This window comes from Nansenia antarctica (assembly GCF_963989245.1).
Source record: "Nansenia antarctica genome assembly, chromosome: 5".
Classification (NCBI taxonomy): Eukaryota; Metazoa; Chordata; class Actinopteri; order Argentiniformes; family Microstomatidae; genus Nansenia; species Nansenia antarctica.
In genome coordinates this window covers 61626481-61651674 of record NC_137690.1, presented here as the reverse complement: position 1 = coordinate 61651674, position 25194 = coordinate 61626481, and the positions used below count along the sequence as shown (strand labels likewise).

At 39.7% G+C, this 25194-nt stretch overlaps 2 protein-coding genes across 2 annotated transcripts; one reads left to right on the top strand and one right to left on the bottom strand.

Annotated features, from left to right (window-relative positions):
• Positions 1-2128: 2128 nt before the first annotated feature.
• Positions 2129-4210, bottom strand: tfpi2 (tissue factor pathway inhibitor 2). The gene is made up of 5 exons (XM_080531188.1): positions 4119-4210; positions 3731-3901; positions 3335-3514; positions 2671-2844; positions 2129-2391 (listed from the first exon to the last, which is right to left on the bottom strand). Exons 1-5 carry the CDS (start codon positions 4192-4194, stop codon positions 2300-2302), a joined length of 693 nt encoding a protein of 230 aa, XP_080387314.1. The 5' UTR covers positions 4195-4210; the 3' UTR covers positions 2129-2299.
• A 3674-nt stretch (positions 4211-7884) lies between these two features.
• Positions 7885-25105, top strand: LOC308158909 (putative acyl-CoA dehydrogenase 6). The gene is made up of 9 exons (XM_080532623.1): positions 7885-8105; positions 12575-12695; positions 16095-16224; positions 16459-16565; positions 17211-17378; positions 18579-18752; positions 20067-20228; positions 20598-20748; positions 23459-25105. Exons 1-9 carry the CDS (start codon positions 7896-7898, stop codon positions 23547-23549), a joined length of 1314 nt encoding a protein of 437 aa, XP_080388749.1. The 5' UTR covers positions 7885-7895; the 3' UTR covers positions 23550-25105.
• Positions 25106-25194: the final 89 nt, after the last annotated feature.

The window sequence follows — 25194 nt, the reverse complement described above, 5'->3', positions numbered from 1 at the left end:
ATTAGCAGCACAACAATTACACAACAATTTTAAAGTTTAAAAATATTTCAAGGCGGCAAAGCAAGGGCAGGTAGCAGTCATGGTAGACATGCTCTGTTTATGATGGACATCTCACTGAGCAAATAGGGTTGATAATTGGTTAACCTGTCTTGCTTGACCATTCACTTACTGAATCTTATTGGGAGAGCATCTTTATGTTTGTTGCGAAGGGCAGCTGTAAGATGTGTAAGACTTGCCACCAGGGGGCACCAGAGATGGTGTTACTCCCAAAGCATCTTCAAATCAGGGTTGAAGTCTCTCGGTTTACTAAGCAATTGCATTCTGTATTCAATTATCATGATTGGATGGTATTAATGCAACATATTAGATGATTGACTACTGATCTGATCTATTAATTTCTATAATAATACGAAATGTTACTGAAATATTTTGTATGAGACTGTTGGTTAATTTATGGTTAATTTATGTACCTGCAATAGAAATGCTGCAGTACATGGTGAACATTTTTGCAAAGGACTCATGTTATTAACTGATTAGCACATGGGATTTATGCGTTAATATATCAGACCATTAATTGAAATAGTGAATTGCTGGTAGTGAATTACTTCACTAATGTCCTGTGACCAATACAATAGCCTGAGAAAAAACTGATCACCCAGCTCAAGCATTCATATGTGAACTAAATATTTAATAATCAGGATAAATTCTGCACCCATAAAGAGTCATAAGTTCCAACCCAGAGGTTTTCTGTAATTGAAAATCAACCACTAAATCTGTTTGTTACCAAGCATGTAAATGGTAATGGTAAATGTCTTGTGGTAAAACAAAATGACAAGAAACAACTCTATATTTTCAATGTAAGTAACCAAAATCTTTCTGTAAAATATGTTCATGCCTCCTCTGTTTCTAGTCTATGGAGTTGCATGAAACTCATTTTCAAAGACAGCTTCCTATGACCTCTCTAAGAACATTGAGATGAAAACGACCAGATACTTGTACGGACATCCTCTTTGATAACACTTCCTCTGTAATGGATGATTTACCCTCGACTCCTACTAGCAGACCACTTAGACATATTACCTTTTTACTATTTATTGCCAAAATGGGCTATAGCAGTTACCTTTGATGGCTTCCATAAATATGTATTGCCTCAAAATCATATGGCTACAACTATTCTATTATTGGACATCTAATAAAGCACAGTTCGGGGGGGAAAGCTTTCTTTTATGAGAATCTACAGGAATATTGGTGAACTTCTGTATGTCCGAGAGAACAACACTGCAAGCAAGGCATATCCGTCTACTGATCTTGCTGCTAAAAATATTGCCTCGTAAAATGTTACTTATGAGTGAGAACATAGCATGTTCTTGATTTATTTCTCAAGAAAACTTGGCAAGTTATAGGGCTCAGTTAGAAACAAAGAAATGAACTAGAATATTATGTGATATTATGGGGAAGGAGTATTACATTGTCATATATTTCCTGCTACGAAACAAAATTATCATGTAATTTAGCTTGTTGACTTTCTTCTAAATGCAGCTCCATCCAGTGAGCTTCCTTCCTGGTTTCACTCTGTAGCAAGGTAAGAGGATATAGACTGAAAGATTGAGATAAAGAAAAAGAGTAGATGGCGATAAAGTTAGATAAAGTGGGAACAAAAGAGGGTATTACCGCACCGAATTTCAGGTGATGATTTGGTAAGAGAGGACCCCAGAGGAAAATGCACAAGCCTTTTTACATATCAGCCTGCTAATGGGACTATCCAAACAAGGTTACATATCAGCCTGTTAATGGGACTATCCAAACAAGGCTAGAATAGAAAGAACTGGGTAAAGACAAATAGTGTCTTTTATTTCATCCAAAATATGTTATTATGACACAAAACAACAGGAATAAAGCTAACCAAAGATTTTTGTCAACATTTACAATACATACAGTGTATAAAAAACACTAAATACAACACATATCTGTATTATTTTGCTAGTACAAATAACAGTTCAACAGTAATAGTAACTTCATGAATGGTAGACAACCTTTTTTTAAGTGTATAAAAATATAATAGAGTTATAATAAATGAGCTATGCAGCATTCCATATTGTCTTCTATTGCTGGTTGAAGTTCATTCACATTTTACTGATTTACTGACCATTTTCAACTTTCATCAAAGATATCAGTATATACATTACAGAAAAGGCAGTGCAATAACTAGTTTTGAAATCACTTTCAGTGCAGTAAAACATATTTAATGGCCGTCAATTTAACTCATGTGCATTGGCATGTATTTGGCATGTATTTAATATTAATACATTATTATATTCGTCTTTCTCCTTATATGATTTCTGGCTTTTTCCGTGACCTTATAGGATTTTGGCTTTTTCCGTGACCGGCCACCTAAAACAAATTAAAAAGTCAGATAGTTAGTATCGATACAGTATATTATGATCATAAACAGTAACTTTCAATACTCTAATCTAGTACACATATTTTCACATTTGTTGTTTGTTAATTTTCAATTGTGGTCCCTTGTTTGACCCAGTAAAATCACTGACTATCTTCAGATATACAGTACATAGAGGGCCTCATTAAGCCAACTGCTGGACTAAAAAACATGTTCAATGGAGCAGACTTCATTTGGGACAGAGTACTTGGCTACAGGGCCTGGCCACATACCTTTAGTACACACATTCCTGCAGCTTTGCCTTGATACAAAGTTATTGCTGCTTCCCCCACATCCAGTGTACATGAACTCCTCACACATTTTAGAGGCAGAGTTGTAGTAGTACCGCGGTATGGAGGCGGTACACTTTCCTTTGTCCAGAGGGTCATGGCAGATCACAGGAGTAGCTGTTGATAATACAAAACAACACATTTTAAAAATGATCAAATTTTAAGAGGCTCATTTATGCAAAAAATTAGAAGACAATAATAATTTCTGGAAAATGTTATGCCTCTTGACACTCTTGTTAGGCAACTGTTAGAGAGCAGTTTGTTACTTTGGTACTGCCATTTCCCGAATTGCTTAAACATCTTCAACTGTGTTCCTTTTTTTTTTTTTTACGCCCAATTTCTTGCCCAATTATTGAAAAGGGCTATTTCTTCATTTTGTTTCGAGATCATCCTGTTCTGGAATGAATCAGGCATATTTCATAAGAAATAGAAATGTACAAATGTAATACATAACTATACCTATTACTTGAGAAGTGGAATCTTGCTCTTACGTGCATTTAATGATTATGGCATGAGGCTAGAAGTGAAAATGTTTTAATTTTCCTTTGTGTTGTTGTACTGTTCAAACTGGCAGCCTTAATGTTATTTTTCAACTCTCTCCACATACCTCTGTGTGGTCTGCAGTACTCCATGCAGGACACTTGGTTTTGGAAACGGTTGTCATTGCCCTGGCATCCCCCATAGTAGAACATCTCACACTGCATGGTGGTCATGTTGAAGAAGTAGCGGGGAAGTAGGGCACGGCAGGGGCCCCCGTCCCCCCTGAACCTGCAGATCTGGGGGATCTCTGAAAGAAATACACTTCTTGTTGACTTTTGTCCTTACTATGGTCCGTCATTATTCTGAAAACAACTTCAGTTTTCTATAGTTTGATAATAAGACAACAAAGTGGTCTGTGTTTGTGTTTTTAGTTCAGTTAACGAAACACTCTGCTAGGCATGCCAAAACTAAATGGACTTAGGTAAAAACAAATAAAATAAATAAAAATAAAGGTCAAACTTACTTGGTATTCTCCAACATGTTTTCTGACAGTGCTCAAAAGACATAAAGTTGTTGCCATTCCCCTGACACCCTCCATAACTGAATTCCTCGCATTTTTGACTGATAGTGTTGTAGTAAAACCGCGTAATGTCCCCTCTGCAAGGTCCCTCGTCAACTTGTAGAAGACATACCTCTGAAAAGAGAAGATCAAAGATCATTAATTTGTATTCTTTCTACAGCATTAGGTCTCAACATTGTTTCTGTAGTGTAGTGTCGCCCGTTGCTTAAAGGCTGTGATGGCAAATTATTTAGACGCCTCGAGGACTCAGAATCAGCATTGGTTCAACTAAGTTGAACAAAGGTTCCGTCTAGAATAAAGCTTCCAAAAATGTTAATAGTATTTTCTTTACCTTTCTTAGAGGCCAACGCGGAAACCTGATAAAGCGATGAGATAAGTGTAACGCAAGTAAATAAACCGAACTCCATTTTTTTTGCACGATTGTTCCAACTCTCCAAACTTTTAACGCACTCCAAATGCAATCGTCGTCAGCTTTATACTCCTGTAAAGTTTTCCTGCGGGAAACCAAGGGGCGGGATAATGACTCATTTCCATACTAGGATAGAGTTGATAATGGTGATGCATGTTGCGATTACTTCATAGCAGAAACATCGTTTGTAATATATTTACGCAATAGCCTATCCTGATTCTGAATGAATAGTCTTCTGTTCGTCCTGCTTTAGGACTATGTCTACGTGCCTAGATTGAAATCAAGTGCAATACTGAAACACAACTGTGAACATTTCAAACCTGCAAACTGCGACACTTTAAATGAATGTGCAATAACACTATGTGCAATATGACAACCCTCGGGTACATAAGGTTCAGAGATAGGAAATGTTAGAATAGGTATAGCATAGCGTACAGCACAGTGTTTTATTTGTATAGTATAGTATAGTGGATATTGTACATAGCCTTTGGCTTTATGTATGTAAACCAGCTCTTTTCCCTTCTTGTTTTTAGTTTTTTTTTTCCTAGCACCAGGGGAGCCCCCCCCCTCCCAAATTTCGTTGTTTGGTACCTGTACTATATCAATGACAATAAAGACCATTCATTCATTCATTCATTCATTCATTCATTCATTCATTCATTCATTCATTCATTCATTCATTCATTCATTCATTCATTCATTCATTCATTCATTCATTCATTCATTCATTCATTCATCGTGTAGCCTACAGTTAGTGTTAGGAATGGTTCTACAATAGGCTGAATATATGGTTGAATGTGATAACTCATTAGATCTCAAATCCAAACTACCTATGAGTTCTACTTGTTTTGATAAGGCTCTCTCCTTTTTGTCTTATTGACTACCTATTGACTACCATAGCTAAGCCAAAACGTTTGCGTCAATATTTTCAGTCACTGAATGCTGTCATCAGTGTGACCTCCAGGTAATTTTTCCATGGGACAATATTCCTGCTTTGTCACTTAACTGAATAATGCCTGTCCACTGCACTCCCATACCTCTCAATTCTGCTGCATTAAAATGTCATATATTTTATTTTTAGTCCATGAGAAGTTCAACACTTAAAGTTACTTTATAGACATTTCGAACTCTGAGGGAGCTGATGTAAAGAATTTAAGAAACAAAACAGGTGCATAATGTCTTTAAACCAAGGCCAATGTATACCTCTAAACATACATATTATCTTATATTACTATTAGGCCTACATTGACTCTAATTTTGGATGTGTGGTGTTTGCACTTCCTCTCATGGATGCATCTTGAAGTATCCATTCCATAACTGATTAGTATGAAGCTCTTCCATCTCTTATACCGTATGTCTTGGAGAAATGCTATCGTCATCACATTTGGGACAAAGATGTATCCTATGACAACATGATAGGCTGAGGGTAAACACAGATTAGCCTTCTTATCATGATCAACTGAACCACTGTGCCAGTCCCCTTGATCCATATTTGCATTGGAACAGTGGAGTGAAACACCTGTGGCAAATTACTGTACATATCTATGCATTCCCAACTCCTCTCATTGCCATTCATAGAAATTACAACAACAATGTCAATGAGACCAAAAAAAGACATCTGTGTGATTCACTATTCCTTTGCCATGATGCTGCAATGATCAAATAAGGGGCCTTGTTTTAATCAGATTAAGAGATTAGGATGTTGATACAGATTACTTTATAACCCGGATTGAGGGAGAGGAGTGAGATTCTGTGGTAGTTTTCAAGAGTGGAAGACAGCTCTCTATAAGCACCGGTATGTATTTTATTTACTTCTCTTTTATCTAATCAATGTATTAAGATAAAGATAAAGATAGATACTATGGTTAAATTCATTCATTCATTAGAGAGGAAAAACATAAGTATGTTTCAGAGCAGGAATGTAGGATATTAACAATTCTGTATAGAAACACAGTTAACCATAATGTAATGCAAGAAACCATGATAAGACACAGTTGTGAGTGTGTCTCTGGTATGTAAATATTTGAATATTTCGTTTGGCTATGATGTTTTTGTACTTTTACAGACAATGCCGTTCATTGACATCGAAACTTTGACGGACAAGGACAAGGCTGTAATTCAGGTAGAACAGCTCAGACGTGAAGTCAAGCTTGAGAGGGCATTGGTAAGTTCAATCATAGATTGCTATGAATTTCATTTGCAATGACTGCTTTTAGTTTTACTTTACAAGCTATCTTGACTAAATTCTGAATACAATGTTGTTGTTCTTTACAAGCTTTTCATCTATATGGGATTGCAGGGTTACTTTAAGATAAATGTATTCGTGATAATGTATAACATGCAGTAATTAAACACCTTAATAGCAGTAGAGCTTAATTGTGTTACACTTTATATACAACAATATCATAATAGTAATAACTATCTAACAAATAATGATATCTGCAACATAAAAGAGAATGAGTGAGAGTGAAAGGAGTTTATCATTGGATAAAGCTATATTTTGTGTTAAACCCAGTTGAATATTATTTCAGAAATCTAAATGCTGTGAAGAGATAAAGGCTGAGATCCAGGCTGGAGTGGAGGAAGACATTCTTGTCAAAGGCATCGCCGAGGATAAGAATCCATTCAAGGACATAAAGGGTGGATGTGTCATCTGCTAAACTGGACAGAGGAGCTTTTCCTTTCACTTAGGATTAGCCCCTCACTAGCTCCCAAGGACATTCACCCTTATGAAACATTGATGGATTATCAACTAAGAGGAAATACTAAAAATAATAAATAATTCTGTAAATACATTTTAAAACCTCTGTATACAATCCATACCTGGATTACGCCCCTAATATTTGTAATCTTGTATTGTTTTTCCTGATACAATAAATAAGAGTTGTTTTGGGCAATGATTGTCAGAGCTTTGTTTGATGGTTTAAAGTGCTTCTTGTGGCTCTTCTGTAATGAGTGTGCACCATCTGTTTCATTACTAGACCGAACCACTGTCGTTAAATGAGCTTGCTTATAAGTCTATTACCCTGACTGTTTTGTAAAATAATAATAACAACAACAACAACGATGATGATGATAACAATAACAATCACAATCACAATAACAGTAACAATCATAAGTTGTTGCTCATGTCGTTAAGATAGACTAATAAATTATATCGATCAATTGTTTTGCCAGGCACTGCACGTGTCTTTTATGGTATGAATGTCACGTGGCACGGTGCAGTTTAAATGTTTTATTTCAGGGGTGCAAACTGATGATGGCCCAAAAAGGTGACACTTTTTTTAAGACAATTATCAATGCACTAACATTTTAGTTGACGGGAGGGGGGGGGCCTCAATTGGTGAAAACAGGTTGCTTAGTGTGACTGTCCTCCACACTGTCTAGAATTGTACCTAGCTGCATGAAGCTAAAAGTTATTTCATATGGAGCGGAGTTTAGCAGACAGGAAGATTAGTTAGAAGAATAGTCATCATGTGACTTATTGGATGAGCCGTAGACCCCCACCCCAAATATATATATTTTCAGATCTACACGATTCACGTGGATGACCTATTTTGAAGTAAAAACGGCTAATTTAGCAGAAAGGTGACAAGTTTGCACCCCTGTTTACCTGACTTGACCCCTCACCACAGTGCTTATGTGTCGCGGCCATCTGCGCATGCGCAAGTCATAGCACACACAGCGAACTGTCACTGCATGGATATGGCTCTCCGCAAAGGCGTCCTGAGGCTGAATTTAGCAGCTAGCCGCCGTAATTTCTACAAATTAACCTCGGTTGGCAGTGTACGGACGTTGTCTGAGAACGTGTCCTCCAAGCCCAACGATGCCAGTGGTCCTCCTGAGATAGTGGCTGATCATATCCTCTACACTCAGGAGCATTTTGCACTGAAGGAATCCCTCAAAAAGGTATGCAAGACTGCTAGCATAGCAGCAAGCTTGCCCATGAAACCCAGCCTAAGAAGTGTCTGATATGAACCTCTGAAGGAAAAATTATGAAGCTGTTATCGTGATTTATACATTCTTGCAGAACGAGCGACTAACATTCAGGCTACATAACGTCAGGCTGACTGAGGGGCATGGAAGTAGGTGATAGGTCACATACATACTAGCCAATCTAGCTAGTAGCTAATAGTTCCCGAGCTTTCAAGTCTGCTTCGAACCAGACTTTTGCAGCTGTGCTTGTCCCGTTGGTCTGGTCTGAAAAAGCCAACAAAAACCCTGTCATTTAAACTCCATTTGTTTTCACTCTGGACTCGACAGGAAAAGGGAAGATCCATTGTAACGCGACGTCTCGCCGTTTTCATGCGTACACAGGACAGGTGCAATCAAAAAAACACAGAAAGTAATTGTTCAAAGAAGCATGGATACACTAAACAGATATTTCGCAACATATTCATAAGACATAAGAGAGGCCTGTAATTCATATCATTGGCAAATAAACTTTGGCAAGTAAAATATGGGTGAACATGTACAGAATGTTCTATTCAGCATGACCTGATAGAATGAACTGAGTTTATGGCTGTAGTTCAAATGACAGGACTGGAGTTAATGCCAAAGTGCAACTATTGTTATTAATCTTAGTCTACTTCATCACTGAAAAACAATAGCCATAGATATTTAACTACGAACTATGAATGATGATTTGGAGGAACAAAATCAAGTCCACCAGATGCCCTTGTGCACTTCGTTTATTAAGTCTATTGTAAATGCAATGCACGTATATAGCGCCTTATTCTAAAGCACTTTACAATGGCCTCTCATTCACACACCAATGATGGCACGCTACCACTCATTAGGAGCAATTTTAGGTTCAGTGTTTCGACACATGGCCAGCCGGGAATTGAACCACCGACCTAGACGCCGGCTCTACCTCCTGAGCCACAGCCACCCATTGTTCTTAAATCGTATTCTTAAATACAGCAAGCCCATACAAAGCGGGAAACAAAGATTGAGCAGTAAATGGAAGGAACCTTGTTTTGTGACTCAACCCTCAAAGGATGCTTCCAAGGTTGAAAATAAATTGACATGGGTAAGAATAGGAAGGATATAAATGCAAAAAGGAAATAAATAACAATAGCACAAAGCAGGAAAGGAACTATAGGGAGTTTAGTTTATTAAAAGACACACCAGAGGATTCCTTGGGGTATTGTAAACTTGGAATACAAGATGTTTGATGGGAAATCCTTGACTGTGTGAGGTCAGAGGGTCACAATCACATTGCAAATCCAATCAGAATACTGTTTCATAGAATAAAGTAGAATGTCAATGTTTATGACAAGTGTTAATATAGGCGAGGTGTTACTGCAGGCGTTAGACAGCAGTGTCAGGGGAAAGCACTACCTCCAGACTGTCGGTCATTTTGAAAAGGCCCGGATGAGCCCTGTCCTTGACATCCACTAACAACTCTCAGCTCTGTGATGTGAAATATTGCTGATATTCAGCATTAACAGTCCACAATAACCTTTACAACCTTTAGATTTAAGGTCCGTGTAGACCTGAACGTTTCCCTTTCCAAGATTTAGCAGAGCCTCCCTTCCTTTCCTTAGGATTTAATCTTTGGACATTTATTGCAGTGGAAAGGGGAGTGGACCCATACTCTCTGTATATTAGCTGTCTTTCTGTGACTTTGATTGTATTGTATTTTTCTTGGCGGGTACAGATTGTTCTGTGTATCTTTTGGAGAAGAATTGAGTTCCTATCCCTTACACAATATTTTCAGAGTATGAAAATAACTTTTGTGAGGTAATACCTCTTACACAGGTTTTCTTTTGCCCTAAAATTCCATCCAGTGGAAAGATGGCCTAGAACCTATAGAGCCTAGAACCTACTCCAATACTTTAAATTAGTACGTTGTAAATTATCAACTTTAAGCAAAGTTGGACTTGTTGAGTAAGACTGAATTAAAGTATTTAAACTACAAATCCCATTTTACAAATCCCATTATGATAAATGACTCATTGCCCCTGACAGTGGCAAATGCACTTAATGAAGCTTTTTGACTGAATTAGCCATTTTCCCCTTAATTGCATAATTATGGTGGTTTTAATGATTGACTTTAATTTTCTCTACCTGCTATTGAGATAGGTATTGTGCTACACAGCAGAGCTTGAAAGCAGTTTAATGGACAGGTTTGTCAAGGGTCTGTTGACACATTTGGCCATTAAAGGTGCCAGTGCGTTAACACATTGTGTTCTCTACATTAACTACTGAAATGAAATTGTGAGGAAGCAACGGTAATTGCAAAATATCAAACCATTTTTTAAGGCAGTATTAATTGTTTTTAACATTTCCTCCTATATGAAGACTCCAATTTTATGAGGACATTTTGCGCAACCATTTTGAGCTTGATTTGATTTTCATGGACTTGCAGACCAATCTTGCATAATAAATTAATTGCACATTTGTACTGTAACGGCATAATGTCTGCTTGTCTTGTTTTTACATAGGCCTAGTTTAAGAGTAAAGTTAGTACCTTAACACACATACCATAGGCCTAATTATTTTATGTAAAGCTACAGAGGTACTCTAGATACTGTCTCAGATACTGTGAGTGGTTTTCCAGCTGTATACCTATTCCTGGCAAAAAAATAGTCATGGTACAAAGGCTTAGTTGGAGCATTTCCATAGTAGAGCAGGGACCAACTCCTCACCCCTTTATTCCCTAAGTGTAGCCTTTCAGTATGACGCATGGGGACTGGCAGTAACCGAGTTGGTAGTGAATGGAACGGCTCTAAGGTAGATTTCAAAATATATCATCCAATCCATAGTCATAAAAATACTTCATGGGGGATCTATGGTAATGTCTCAACTTAAGACCAACATGAACCTCTCACTCAAATCTCTCTAGACCCATGTATTTGCATGTAACTGTAACAGTATTGAACCATTTCTATGGGAAGATGGGTGTCGCTGTACTTGGTTTGATGAAACGAGAAAAATAAGTTCCAGAAGAAACGTTGTGCTTGCTGAAAATGTTATTATTGGATAAAAGCAGTAGTGATTGGTTATTCATCAGAGCAGTCATAGATCGCCTCCCTGTCATCAGAACGACCACGGACCCTTTTAGGGGAAACCGAGCGCGAAAAACTGCTTGTGCCTTATTGGAAAAGCTAACTACTAAAAGCTGCTGTGTAGTATTTTGCACATCAAATAAGTTCCAGTTTATGATTTTCTTAACTGTGAAGGACGGTAAAAGAAGAGATCTGTGGCATATGTGTGCACTGTAGACCATGGTGCTAGACCAATGGACCACCCCAGGCCACAGCAGTGAGTACAGTTGTCACAAAGAACAGTAGGTAATGCACTCCTTTCGTGCTCACCCCGGAAGACTCCATTACTGAAGAAAAGACAAGTTGAAGCTTGTTTGAAGTTTGCTACAGAACATTTGGAGACAGATTTCCCTGTAGATTACTGGGGAAATGTAGCTTTTCGGCAGCAATATGACGCGCAATGTTTGGCCATGTACCAGTATATTATTGAGAAGAATCTGTTGCCGTCCACCAGGATGATGAGACGTGGGTGGATCTTTCAACGATCCAAAACATAATGCAAGACGTCTCTCTGTTGGTTCAAGAGGAAGGAAATAAAGGTGTTGGACTGGCCTAGTCAATGAACAGACTTAAATCCAATAGACAATAGAACTGAATTGAACTGAAGATCAAGATTCACCAGCGGGCCCCCGGAATCTTCAAGATTTTAAGACTGTCTGAGTGTCTGTGTTGAAGAATGGGCCAAAATCCCACCTGATCACTGAGAGATTATTTTTTTCATACAGGAAACGTTTTGAAGCTGTCATTGGAAACCAAGTAGCCTATATACATAAATACATTTCAGTTAGCGTGTCCAATACTTCCTCTGTCATTCCCCTGTATTGCACATGAAGTTTTCTTAATGATTGGAGTGTTACAATTTCGTTAACTGTGTAGTTGTATTGGGTTAATACCAATGTCTGGTGTATATTGCATGTGAATAGCTGCAATGGAAATATGTTGAGAAAAAAAAAAAAGATTATTAAATAGGCTACTTATTTCCCCCACTGTATCTTCATTCACCTTCCTAAATCGGTCAGGGAAGTACCCTAGATTTCATCTGTTATCAGTTATTCGGTTGGAGATAGATATAATGATTCTTTTATCTGGAAAATGGCCTGCATGCATAATAGAATCCCCCTCTTGTCACAGTATACTGTATGTGATTTATTTTTTCAATGCACCCTGTATTTTTGTGTGTGTATCCACCCTGTATTAATTTCATATTCATAAGTCTACACATGCATACACACACACACACCTCTGTCCAAGCCTGGTCTCTTGGCTATGTTTTGCCATGTCTACGTGTTGGTCATCCCTTCCTCTTTTTGTGTTGTCTTGTTTTAGATCATTGACCAGGAGATCAACCCCTATGTGGATCAATGGGAAGCAGACGGGATTTTTCCTGCCCACAAAGTCTTCAAGATCCTTGGAAACAATGGATTTCTGGGAGTCAACAAGCCTGTTGGTACGTAGACTTAAGATTCAAGTGCCTCAAAACTACCCAGTCAGCAGTCTTTTCAAACATTGAAAGTGCAAAAAGGTGTTTTGTCGACTTGTGTTTTTTAATGTTTAAAATGTCTTAAAATGATTCTTAACCATACCTTCCCTTCAAACAGCGGTGTTGGCGAAACCATTTTTTCATCAGAAGATGGCTCATTTCAGACGATAAAGATAGTTTAATTAATCTAGTGTTTTCATGAGCGATCTGAGGAGTAGCTTGAAAATAAGAAACAAATCTATTGTTCCTCAGTGTGGAGGAGCCTCATTCCCTGCGAAAGGGTCATGAAAGATAATAAGTCAGCGTACTAACGATAATGGCTTCCACACAGAACTGTCAAACTCAGCAGTGTTCTTCATCAAAGGTGGAATAAAGAACCTCCATGTGTGACGACTTTTGCTTAGTTAGGAGTAGTAACAACTCACAAAAAATGTCAGTCGCCTCCCATTTCCAGATGCCTGTAGCCTATAGATTTACGTAGAAAAAAATACTTTACAATAGAACTTTGATTATGAGAAGAATAAAATCCAGAAATGTGATAATGATTTTATTACCCTTTGTTACAGTATATGGCAATTTAATGAGAAAACTGTGTTGCTTGGTCCTATGGGAGGATTGGCTCATAAATCTGCAGGTCGAGGAGAGGGAGGTGAGCATTCAAAAATGCTGACTGCAGAGGCCTATAGCATTAGTAGGCAGGATTAGAAGGAGGGGGGCCAGGGAAGGCTGTCCCAGGCACACCAGATTACCAGATGGCAGATAGGATAACCTCTTATGTTTCTGCTAATACAACACTGCATAGAGGGACATTGGCTGTTGTTGTTGTTGTTGTTGTTGTAGTTGTTGTAGCAAAACAGTGTTGTTGTCCCAACATCATGAAGTCACTATACCTGGTGTGAATACTGTTCTTAATGATCCCATTAAGAACAGTACAAGGCAGTCAGTACAAATGGGAGATTTTTGTATGCTAAAATGCTAACTAATATGGCATCCTCTCTGTGTATGATGTATGGTTATGGTGTGATTGATTGTGATGGGATAAGATTATACTGATTATGAACAGAGGCTTAGGCACCGCCCTGCTGTGGCCAATGGAGAAATACCAGGTAGACTGTGTTGATCAAAAGAGGAGATAGCTGAGGGATTTATAATATCAAATACAGAAGACAGAAACTTCACTCAGGCCTTCGCCGGGGAATTTGGGGGACTTGTTGAGTGCAGGGACCATTTGGAATGAAAACATAACTATAGTGAGAATGTCTAATATCACTATGAGGCATTATGGAATGAGAGGTCAAGAGATAACGAGCCAAAAAAAACACAACTTGGGCCTTGGTACTTTAAGTACCAGCCTCGAACATTCAAACATTCACTTTTTCTGGGCATTCCATTTCACGTGTCTTCGAGTTGTGACAAAAATCTGGGAAATACAGTATTGCATGAAACACTCCCATTCAGGCTATTTATCAAGCGGGCATGACCCACTCTGGTTGATAGTAGAAGGCTATCCAAGGCAAGCACAGAAAGCAATGTGGGTTGCCAGACTTTGAGCCAGATAACTCTTCGTCCCTCACACTCTGAGACAAGAGAAACAAACTGCTTACACTCCCTTTTCTTTCCATAGTGAAAAGACACAATTTCTGTTAACACCCCCGAACAGGAAGTGTTGCCAAGGCAACAGCGAACAGAACATTGGTGACCTCTTCCATCCCTGTGTTATTCCACGAGACAGTGGGATCCAGAGTTCAGCCTCTGACTCTGGCCTGTCTCCTGGCCGACTGGTGGGTTTGGCAACCCAACCTGTTGTTCCTCTGAGCTGCATATTTCTGATAGTTCTGTTATGATGGTCACACACATGTTTTTTCCTAACTCCCTCAGGATGCCCTACTTGTTCATAATACACTGATATAAAGTTCTGTATTACACAATGCTTATTATTTCTATCCTGAGAGATCATGAACGTACACACTTTTTGGATTCTGATTTATGTAACGTTGTCATGTTCTGACGCGTGGTTGCCTAGTCATGGCTCTGGCCTAGACATGAGGACACATTAAATTAGTCCAGTACCTCACTTTGGGTCTTCCCTCAAACTTGGTGGTCTGGATGTCATGGAGATGCATTGTCAATAAGGGATTCACTGTTCCAAACTTCCATGTTGTCCTTTACATGGCGACACAGCCAATTAAACAGTTGGCACACAGACATGCCATTCCACTGATTTACAATGTGCTCCGTTTCAGTGGCTATTGTTTTTTTTGTTTTGTTTTGACTTCTTTAACTCTCTAGGCTCATTTGTGGCAATCCCCACATGAATTTTTAGTGCAGATTTTGTGCTACAATGGAATCCTCCCCCTATATGAACATAATATGATGTGAGGTATAGAACATGTTATGTAAGGCCTATTGGTTGGTGACAGTGATTGTTTTGTTATTCTCTTCCTCTGCTGAACTTTCAGGCCAGCTGGCTTGTTAACACTCAGGGACACCTCTCTGTGTTTCCCTCTGTCTATATTATCCTCCGCGGGGTTCCTGCACTGTCACAGAGCTATCTCCCCACAGCTGTGTCTGTTTCCTCTCCTCTTGTCTTCCTTGTTTTCTGGTCTCTCCCCCCTCGCTCCCCTCTATGTGACGGCTGTCTGGCAGGTGACACTGACCCTGCTGGCTAGGAGGGACCTCTCATGTCAAATGTACTTGTAGTTATTCATCCTCGTCATCATTAGTGTCTGTTCTGTCGGTTATCTAGTGTCTGATATTTAGTCGCAGTTTTTTATCGGTTCGTCGTCACTGATATTATAAAATCTGTCACGGGTGTCAGGTCTTTGTCATTTTCCAAGCGAATTACTGTCTGGTTAAATGTTGCAGATTAGTGTGGATGTCTGTAAATTGGCCAGCTTTATGTTCCAGAGGGACAGTTATTTGCATCCTAGCGGCATATTGTTCAGATATCTAATGTGTTTTCCTTAGACAAGGAGACTTTAGGGAAACTGTACTTAAACGTAAGTACGTACTGTACTTTTACGTAAAAGCACCCCTTTTCGTTAACATGAATACTAAACTGAACATGGAAAAACATGCTGATTGGCCTTTAGCATTCAGTGTGCGGTGCTGACAGCACCCTATAATCTCATGCTTGCTTCTGTAGCAAATAAACAAATGAGAAAGAAGGTGAATAGAGATCTCTCTCTCTCCGCAAGAAGAACTGACAGTTAGGTGTTTTTACATTGGTTATTAATACACAGTTAACATAACTGTCACAATCTCCTTTGGAAACGAAAAAACATACTGAACATTTTTTGTTTAAAAACTAAAATCTCTGTTCATTGTGTGGCTAAGAGGGTCTTTGCATGGTATTTTCCTGTGTAGAGTATGGAGGCCTGGGCCTGGATTTCAGCTACAGTGTGGCTGTGTCAGAGGAGCTCGGGAACATCCGCTGTGGAGGGATCCCCATGGCCATCGGAGTCCAGACCGATATGGCCACACCTGCATTGGCCAGGTAATATACTTTCTCTCGTGCACACACACACACACACACATACACACTCACACCCTGTTGTTAATAGAGATCATCCACGATAATTATTTAATTGCAGTTTCAACAATTCAAAACATGGGCACATTAGCCTACACAATCTTGTATGGATGTTTAACTTGATCATGGCATGAAAGGATAAGTGTGGCTGTTTTCAATTGTTTTTGTTTCAATCGTGTTTCTAACGTGGGACTGTAGGTTTGGGTCAGCAGAGCTGAAGAGAGACTTCCTCCAGCCCTCTATAATGGGAGACAAAGTAGCCTGCCTGGGAGTGAGTGAAGTTGGAGCTGGCTCAGATGTCGCGAGTAGGCTGCCTTTCATTATCTCTGTAGTATTTTATTACGGCCGGACTTCCTTTTGGCCTGAGGCAAGTTTTCAATAAGTGCTCATCTGCTGAACTCTGGCCTGGAGAGGAGGCCCTGACTCTGTTTTCTACTTATGCAGAGACTCCAAAGAACTAGAGGCACACCATGATAACAACTTTTATATATATATATATATATATATATATATATATATATATATATATATATATATTAATTTAATGTAATATGTAGTGTACTTTTCCCCCCTCCCTTTTCATCTTCATGTCTTGCTTATAGCACTGAGATTAGACTAAGGCTGCGTTTACACCGCCAGGTAGAAGTAACACAATTCCGACTTTTTGCTCACATGTGGCACAGATCGGATATGTAACATGTACGTGTAACCAGTAAACAGAACATTGAATCTGACTCTCAGATCCGATTCAGGCCTCTGATTCATGTGGAAATAAATCTAATGTGAATCGGATATCTGTTGCTTGTTGTTTCTGTGTACCCATTATTGTCCATGTCTTTGAGTCTCTGAAAAGCCCTTTATAAATATAATGAATTATTATTATTATTGTTATTGTTATTATTATTATTATTATTATTATTAAAGAAGAAGTCTCTCTCTCCATCCTGCAGGCATTACAACCAAAGCGGTGCGGAAAGGGGATGAGTTTGTCATAAATGGGGGCAAGATGTGGACCACCAGTGGCACCCAGGCAGACTGGATGTGTCTCTTAGCCAACACCAGCGATGGGCCTATGCACAAGAACAAGTCCCTCATCTGCCTGCCCATGAACCTGCCTGGTAGAACCACTAACACTGAGCAAGTGTCTGTAACATAAGCACCAGATGTAACTGGTGGACAAATGAACTACTGAGCACTCCATAGCAATGTGACATGGTCTGGTGAAAAGGTCTGCATGTTGGCAAGTCGCACAAATGACAAAAAAGCTTCTTTAAAAAAAAGGAAATGAAAAGAAAAAAGTTGTTTACGTTTTGTTTGCATATTACGAAAGTTGAAGTGTTGAAGTGCCCACTCAATATAACAAACAACAGTTTTAGGATCACTAAATAACAAAAAAACTAATAACTAAACTAAAAAAGCTTGTTTGCGAGTGGGTGTGTTTGGGGGCGTATTTCAATGGTGTGGGGGGTATTCCCTTAATTTTACTGGTTGTTGAGACAGTTCTGTCGAGGAAGAGGAGCAGGACAATGGCACTGTGGTTGTGGGCATTGCAAACGTTTTTAAGAGCAATTGATGCTATAACAGTGGACACCGATTACGCAAAATGAATTAAGCCTCTTGCAGCCAAAGACTGTCTCCAGAATTGATCTACAACATCAGACTTAACACAGTGTCATTGTCATCAGACAACAGAGACATGCTTGTTTTGGGAACCATACTGACATCTATGAATGATTCAGAAATGACTTAGAATAGTGTAATGGTGGAGTGGTTGTCCTGGGGTAGTGGTTGGGAGTGGAGTTAACCAGCTACCCCACCCATTACCTGCCTGTGAAAAGTGTGAACTTTGAGGGTGATTTTCTCTGTTAGTTGACTTGAGTTGTACCAACAATCAAATATGCAAGTTCAAGTTGATCTTCTTCAACTTCAGATTTCAGTGTATGACACATCATTTGAAAGCTTACAATCTGCACTTCCGTAATCTGGAAAAATCAGAAAAATTACTGTGCCCTACTTGGGGCCTTTTTCACCAGACCCTGTCACATATTATGTCACCATAGCAATAATCAGTTGTACTGTATTCATATTAACAGCGCACACTTTTGCTCTATTTATACACTTCTTTCATTGTCATCTACAGACTTCATAGTCCAGGGAGATTATTTAATATGCTCAATACTGTAATTTTCAGTTCAGGATATTTATTATTATGTAAATGAGGTTTCATCCTGACTGGCAGCCTCTTGTATCCCAGCCAAGACTCACATGATGACACTTGATGTGTTGTGGTGTGATGTGTTGTTTTCTGTCACTCTCAGGGATTCATATCGCCCGCAAGATTAATAAGATGGGGATGTGGTCATCAGACACGGCGGAGGTGTTCTTCGATGATGTGCGCGTACCCTGCAAAAATTTGATTGGCAAGGAGGGGATGGGCTTTACCTACCAGATGGTCCAGTTCCAGGAAGAGAGAATCTTTGCGGCAGCTAGCAGTAAGTCAACCTTCACCCCTACTCCGTTCTTATTACATTTACATTACATGTTTGACATTTAGTAGACGCCTTATCCAAAGTGACTTGCAACAAGTAACATATAATAATATATTGAAGGAAGAATTACTTTTTAATTGTTTTATTTACAGTAGAGAAACTATACATGGGGGTAGTGGGGATGAAGGTCTTTAAGAGGGAGGGTCAAGATGTAGCCTGAAGAGATGGGTCTTTTGTCTAGATATGTAGTGGCTTTGCAGTCCTGACAGCAGTGGGAAGCTTGTTCCACCACCGGAGCGCAGGACAGTGAAAAGCTGTGACCAAATAGCATGACCGCTGCATCCACATAAAGGCGGCGGTGCCAGGCGGCCAGCCGAGGTGGATGAGTGGAGTGATCGGGCAGGGGTTTGGGGGCTGCCCATTGCTTACAAGTAAAGGCTGTCCCCTTTGCCGAACGCTAGGCGAGCACCAGGGTCTTGGATCTGATGCGAGCTGGTACTGGGAGCCAGAAGGGTGTGAAGGAGGGGGGTGACATGGGAGAATTTTGGGGAATTGAACAACAGACAGGTGGCAACATTCTGTATGAGCTTCAGAAGTCTGATGGCGGAGGCAGGGAGCCCGGCCAAGAGTGCGTTGCAGTAGTACGAGAACATTTTACCTCAGCTTCTTGTTAGCCAGTATGTGATATTATGCAAGCGTTCTGCTGGCTATTGTCTGTGATAATAGGAACTTAACAACGATTGATGATTGTTTTTATTTTTACTTCATTCAGATTGACAGATCGCAACTGATTGCCAACTAACCTTTCTGGCATACAGTGTTTGTAAGTCCTGTTATCGGAATAGGAAGAGAGATTCTTGTACTCTGTCCCCCTTACTGAGACACTGCCTTTCAACCTCAGTTTTTTTAATGTATTCCTGAGAATTAATGGACTGTAGTCCGATGGGAAAAATAACTAAAGGCCCACTTAATCCACACTAATATTTGTACTGGCGTAATGTCAGTAAGGGTGAGTCAAGTCCTTCCCAGTGGGGATTAATTTGGAATTTATTTTTTGTTATGTAAACTGTCTTCCTGTGTGGGTCTTGCCCTTGATGACAGTCACTAAGTTGCTGGGCAGCCTTTTATTTATTGACAACAGTTAGAGTCACAGATATTTACGTAACGCAAAAACACATACACACTCTGATGTCACCATTAGACTTGAATTGTTGCACATTGTATGTGTGTCCAGTCACATCCAGGATGGGTGTGGGATCACATGTTTCTAAGGCATTCACATCCTGTTTGACCCTTTCTACTGTTTCTCCCTCCCAGTTCTGACCACGATGGAGAACGTACTCCAGGAGACTATCCAGTACACTAGGCAGAGGAAGATCTTTAAGATGCCTGTCCTCTACCACCAGTCCGTCCACTTCAGGCTGGCTGAGCTAGAGACGGAGATTGAGCTTCTCCGCTCCCTCCTTTACCGCTCTGTAGGTGGGTCAGTCCACACCGAGGTCCAGTAACCCTCCGCATGACATTCATTGTTCGGAGGATGCACACATCTGACATTTTCCCATGGTTCCAAGGCCTGGTTCTGTTTTGTTTTAATCCATTCCATAACCACTTTACTGGACAGCAGCTTCAATGCACTAATTGAATTCATCAAGTATGTCCTTGTGTACACTGGTCTGGATAGATAAAACTAATATTAGTGACTTTCAATACCATGTTAGGACTAAGTAGACCACAGAAGAGATTTGAGACGTTATCCACTGACTCATAGCATGGTTAGTGTAAACACACGATTAGCTTGTACTAATGTTTTGCATCAACCACTCTCACACAATCTCTCTCTCTGTCCAGGTCTGTACATCAAGGGTAATGACGTGACTAAGCTAGCTTCCATGGCCAAGCTGAAGGCAGGGCGCCTAGCTCGGGAGGTGGGTGACAGCTGCCTGCAGTTCTGGGGTGGGATGGGCTTCACCAGTGATGTCCATGTCAGCAGATTCTACAGGTGAGTGAAAATAAACAGGAAAGAAAGATAACTTTGTTCTCTGTGGATTTGGGTATTAAAGCCCTTAGTGATTTAGAAAGAAACACACACAAAGAAGCCAGACTCCCAAGATCTTCTGGGTAATTTTTTAAATACCAGTGACAGAAAATAGAGTGGAAAAACCACTGTAATTTACACTTTGGATTTATGAGACCCTTGACTGCCATACTGTCCTATCGGGCAGACCAAAAGTATGAGTCTGTTCACCGCAACTGACAGTAGCCAACTCATCCTCCGCAGTGCAAATATAATTATTACACTGTACTGACATCTAGTGATCCAGCAATTCAAGGCAACAACACGTGATATTTCTGAGGTCTTTGTGTCTTGAATTAAGTCAATTGAAATATCCCTATTTCATCACTGTTGTGGATAATATGATCAAATATTATCATACATTAGATGGTTAATTATTCTGTAGGTGTGGGTGATCCCACTCATTGTTTAGTTTTTATTTTCATAAATGTGTATAAATGTATTTCTCAGCACAGCAAATTGTATTATTTTCTTTCAGACAAATAGAATCCCATCTAATCAGAAAATAAATGTATTTCCATGATCTCCCAATATAGCACTGTATGATACCTACAAGTCATTAAAACAAATGTGTTTATCACCACAGATTTCATGTTAACATCTACTTTGTGCATGACACAAGTATTGTTTTTTCCAACAATTGTTGACAGACAGATTATTTAACTTGTAATTCACTAGCACAATTCCAGTGGGTCAGAAGTGTACATACAGTAAGTTGGCTGTGCCTTTAAACAGCTTGGAAAATTATGTCCAGAAAATGATGTCATGGCTTTAGAAGCTTCTTATTATTGCTAATTTACACAGGGTATCTGCGGTGTCTTGAAAAGTATTAAAAGTTGATAAATAAATTTTGGGAAAATCAAGACCCTTAATAAGTATTAAAAAGTCTTATCACGATTTTATGAGGTCTTGAGTTTTGTAGGTATTTTTCTGAATTAGACTCTGTCCAAAGAGTTTGATTCCTAAAAACTTTTAGTAAAAGTTTGTGAATTTATTAGTTTTATTAAAAAACAAAGATGAACCGTAAATTGTGTTGTATGACAGTGGTCTAGACAGTGGTCTAGTCTATTGCGAACTAAAACTGTTAAGTTAAAGGTGTCACTGATGTGAACGGTTACAGCTGGAAGTGGCGGTGAGGTCTGGAAAAATATTGACAAGGTCTTTAAAAAGTCTTAGAAAGGTATTGAAATGAACCTCAAGATTCCTGTATATACCCTGTTACATAATTTGAGTAAATTGGTGGTGTACCTGTGGATGTGTACCTTGTGAAGATGCTGGAGAAAATAGCAGCAAAAGTATCTATCCACAGTAAAACGAGTCCTATATCCACATTACCTGAAAGGCCATTCGGCAAGAAAGAAGCCACTACTCCAAAACTGCCATAACAAAGACAGACTACTACGGTTGGCAACTGCACATGGGGACAACCATCTTTTTGGAGAAATGTCCTCTGGTCTGATGAAACAAACATTTAACTGTTTGGCCACAATGACCATCATTATGTTTGGAGGGAAAAGGGGGAGGCTTGCTAGCCGAAGAACACCATCCCCCTACCGTGAAGCACAGCATCATGTTGTGGGGGTGCTTTGCTGCAGGAGGGACTGGTGCACGTCACAAAATAGATAGCATTGTGAGGAAGGAAAATTATGAGGATATATTGAAGGAACATCTCAAGACATCAGCCAGAAAGTTAAAGCTTGGTCACAAATGGGCACTGGCGGACTCAGGGGGGGGGCAGGGGAGGCGACAGGGGAGGTGCCCTTTTGAGTGGCAAAAATGCCATTTTGAGTGGCGAAAATGAGAGGACGTGCCCTATTGGTGCCCCTCCAATGGTCTAAACTTGACCATGTGCCCCCACAGTTGAAAAACGTCACACTAAAGTGCCCTTTTGAGTGGCAAAATTAGAGGATGTGTCCTATTGGCTGCCCTTCCAATGGTATAAACTTGACCATGTGCACTGATGGGGTCCCATGTTGTCCAGTAGGAGCCCTTTTTTTCTTTTCGCCCCTGCCCTTCAAACAGTCTGAGTCCGCCACTGCAAATGGGTCTTCCAAATGGACAATGACCCCAAGCATACTTCCAACATTGTGGCAAATGGCTTATGGACAACAAAGTCATGGTATTGGAGTGACCATCACAAAGCCCGGACCTCAACCCTATAGAACATTTGTGGGCAGAACTTAAAAAGTGTGTGCGAGCAAGGAGGCCTACAAACCTGACTCAGTTACACCAGCTCTGTCAGGAGGAATGGGCCAAAATTCCACCAACTTATTGTGGGAAGCTTGTGGAAGGCTACCCAAAATGTTTGACCCAAGTTAAATAATTTAAAGGCAATACTACCAAATACTAAGTGTACTGACCCACTGGGAATGTGATGAAAGAAATAAAAGCTGAAATAAGTCATTCTCTCTACTATTATTTTGATATTTCACATTCTTAAAATAAAGTAGTGATCCTAACTGACCTATGACAGGAAATGTTTACTAGGATTAAATGTCAGGAATTGTGAAGAACTGAGTTCAAATTAATTTGGCTAAGGTGTATGTAACCTTCTGACATCAACTGTAAATATGGCTCTGGATGTGGAGGTAATAACTGTAGGTGAATGTGTGTTAATTTCTATTCCAATCCACAGGGATTCCAGATTACTGTCCATCGGAGGAGGTGCTGATGAAGTCATGCTGGCAATTATCTGCAAGTACATGGACACCCTACCTAGGAAGTGATGTCACAATGCCAGCGTTGAATGACCGTCACCTGAAGTGGAGGTCATAATCTGTTAATTATTTGCCATGTAATGATGAATGTATTGGATAATATCAATGTTTATTTTCTGAATGGCATGTCTCTATCTTCAGAATAACTTGTTCCACCCATTGCCTTATCGTAGCCCTTTCTACAGTATGTGTGACATTACCTCATAATTGTAGTCATATCAATGTCATGTGGGAAAAGGATTTGTAATTGTTAGGTATATTAACACTTTTGTATGAACAGAATCTGTTTAGATTTTTTGTAGCAGTCTGAGGTACTCAGAATTCATAGCTTTCAGTCACGTGGTTTCTTCCCTAGCAACCACCAACCTGACGGGCAAAAAGTATCATAGCAACATCGCTCAACATGGCTGCCTACTATTTAGACCACCTCACTCATGAAGAACTATCAAGATACACGACGGTGATAGGAGTGGAGGATTGACACCATTCAAATAGTGTTGGATTCCCTGTCTTCTACTCTATCCGGACACGTTGGAATTATTTTCCTAACCCCCGGAGAATCAAAGTTATTGACCTGCAAAGGGTGCCTCCTTGACCGGCTTTTCCCGTGAATAACACCGGTTATGGAGGTGGTACAAACATAAGACTATTATTGCTAAATTCACCATCAGTATACGGTCATTTTGAGCCCTTAACCACCGCGCTGACACCCCGAGAAGATATACTTTTAATATGAAACTCGATCAACCGGGCGTTCACCGGCTGCTGGACGAAACTCCCAACTCCCGCTGTCAGCGAGGCGAGGGAATATTTATATCCGGGAATTAGCTCCTTGCTGTGTCCACGGTGATAGGAGTGGAGGATCGACTCCATTCAAATAGTGTTGGATTCCCTGTCTTCTACTCTATCCGGACACGTTGGAATTATTTTCCTAACCCACGGGAAATCAAAGTTATTAACCCGCAAAAAGTGGGTTTTGCCCGTGGGTTTTGCCCGCAAAAAGTGCCTTTTGCCCGTCAGGTGGGCGTTTCCACTATGCTGTGACGTCACATGAAAGCTATGAATAGTATGTAGTTTATAATAATTGAAATCATGTCATGATTGTCATGAACGCACCGCTATTGCCGCTACTCCGTCCACCTGAGCGCAGACAGGACAGCACTTCAGATGCAGTAATTACACTAGTTACTGCTGACACATACACCTGTGTTTGGACTTAAGCATCCCTTTTGAGCCTGCTTAAATACAGCCTTGTGTAAAATAAACTGATGACTGTATGTACCTCAACGGAGACTCTTTTTGTGAAATCCAAACGAAAGGTTAATATGACCTGGCATCACCCTCCCACTGTATGTCATAATTTGTGTCAAATGCAAACTCAACAAAAAAATACATTCAGAAAGGTGAAATTCAAAACACATCTTGTTAATTAACATTGATTTTTACAACAAAGTTGGAAACAAGGGAGAGTGGTGTAGTGACAGCAATACGTGGTTTAAAGATGGGATAGGAAAAGAGTGTCCCCTCTATTTCCTTTATTCATCAAAATAAATAAACAAGATGTATGTTTACTGTAAGCATTTCATATCACTATTTATCTAATCAATCGCACATAGAGGATGATTAATGATGTCCTCAAGAACATGTCAACTCT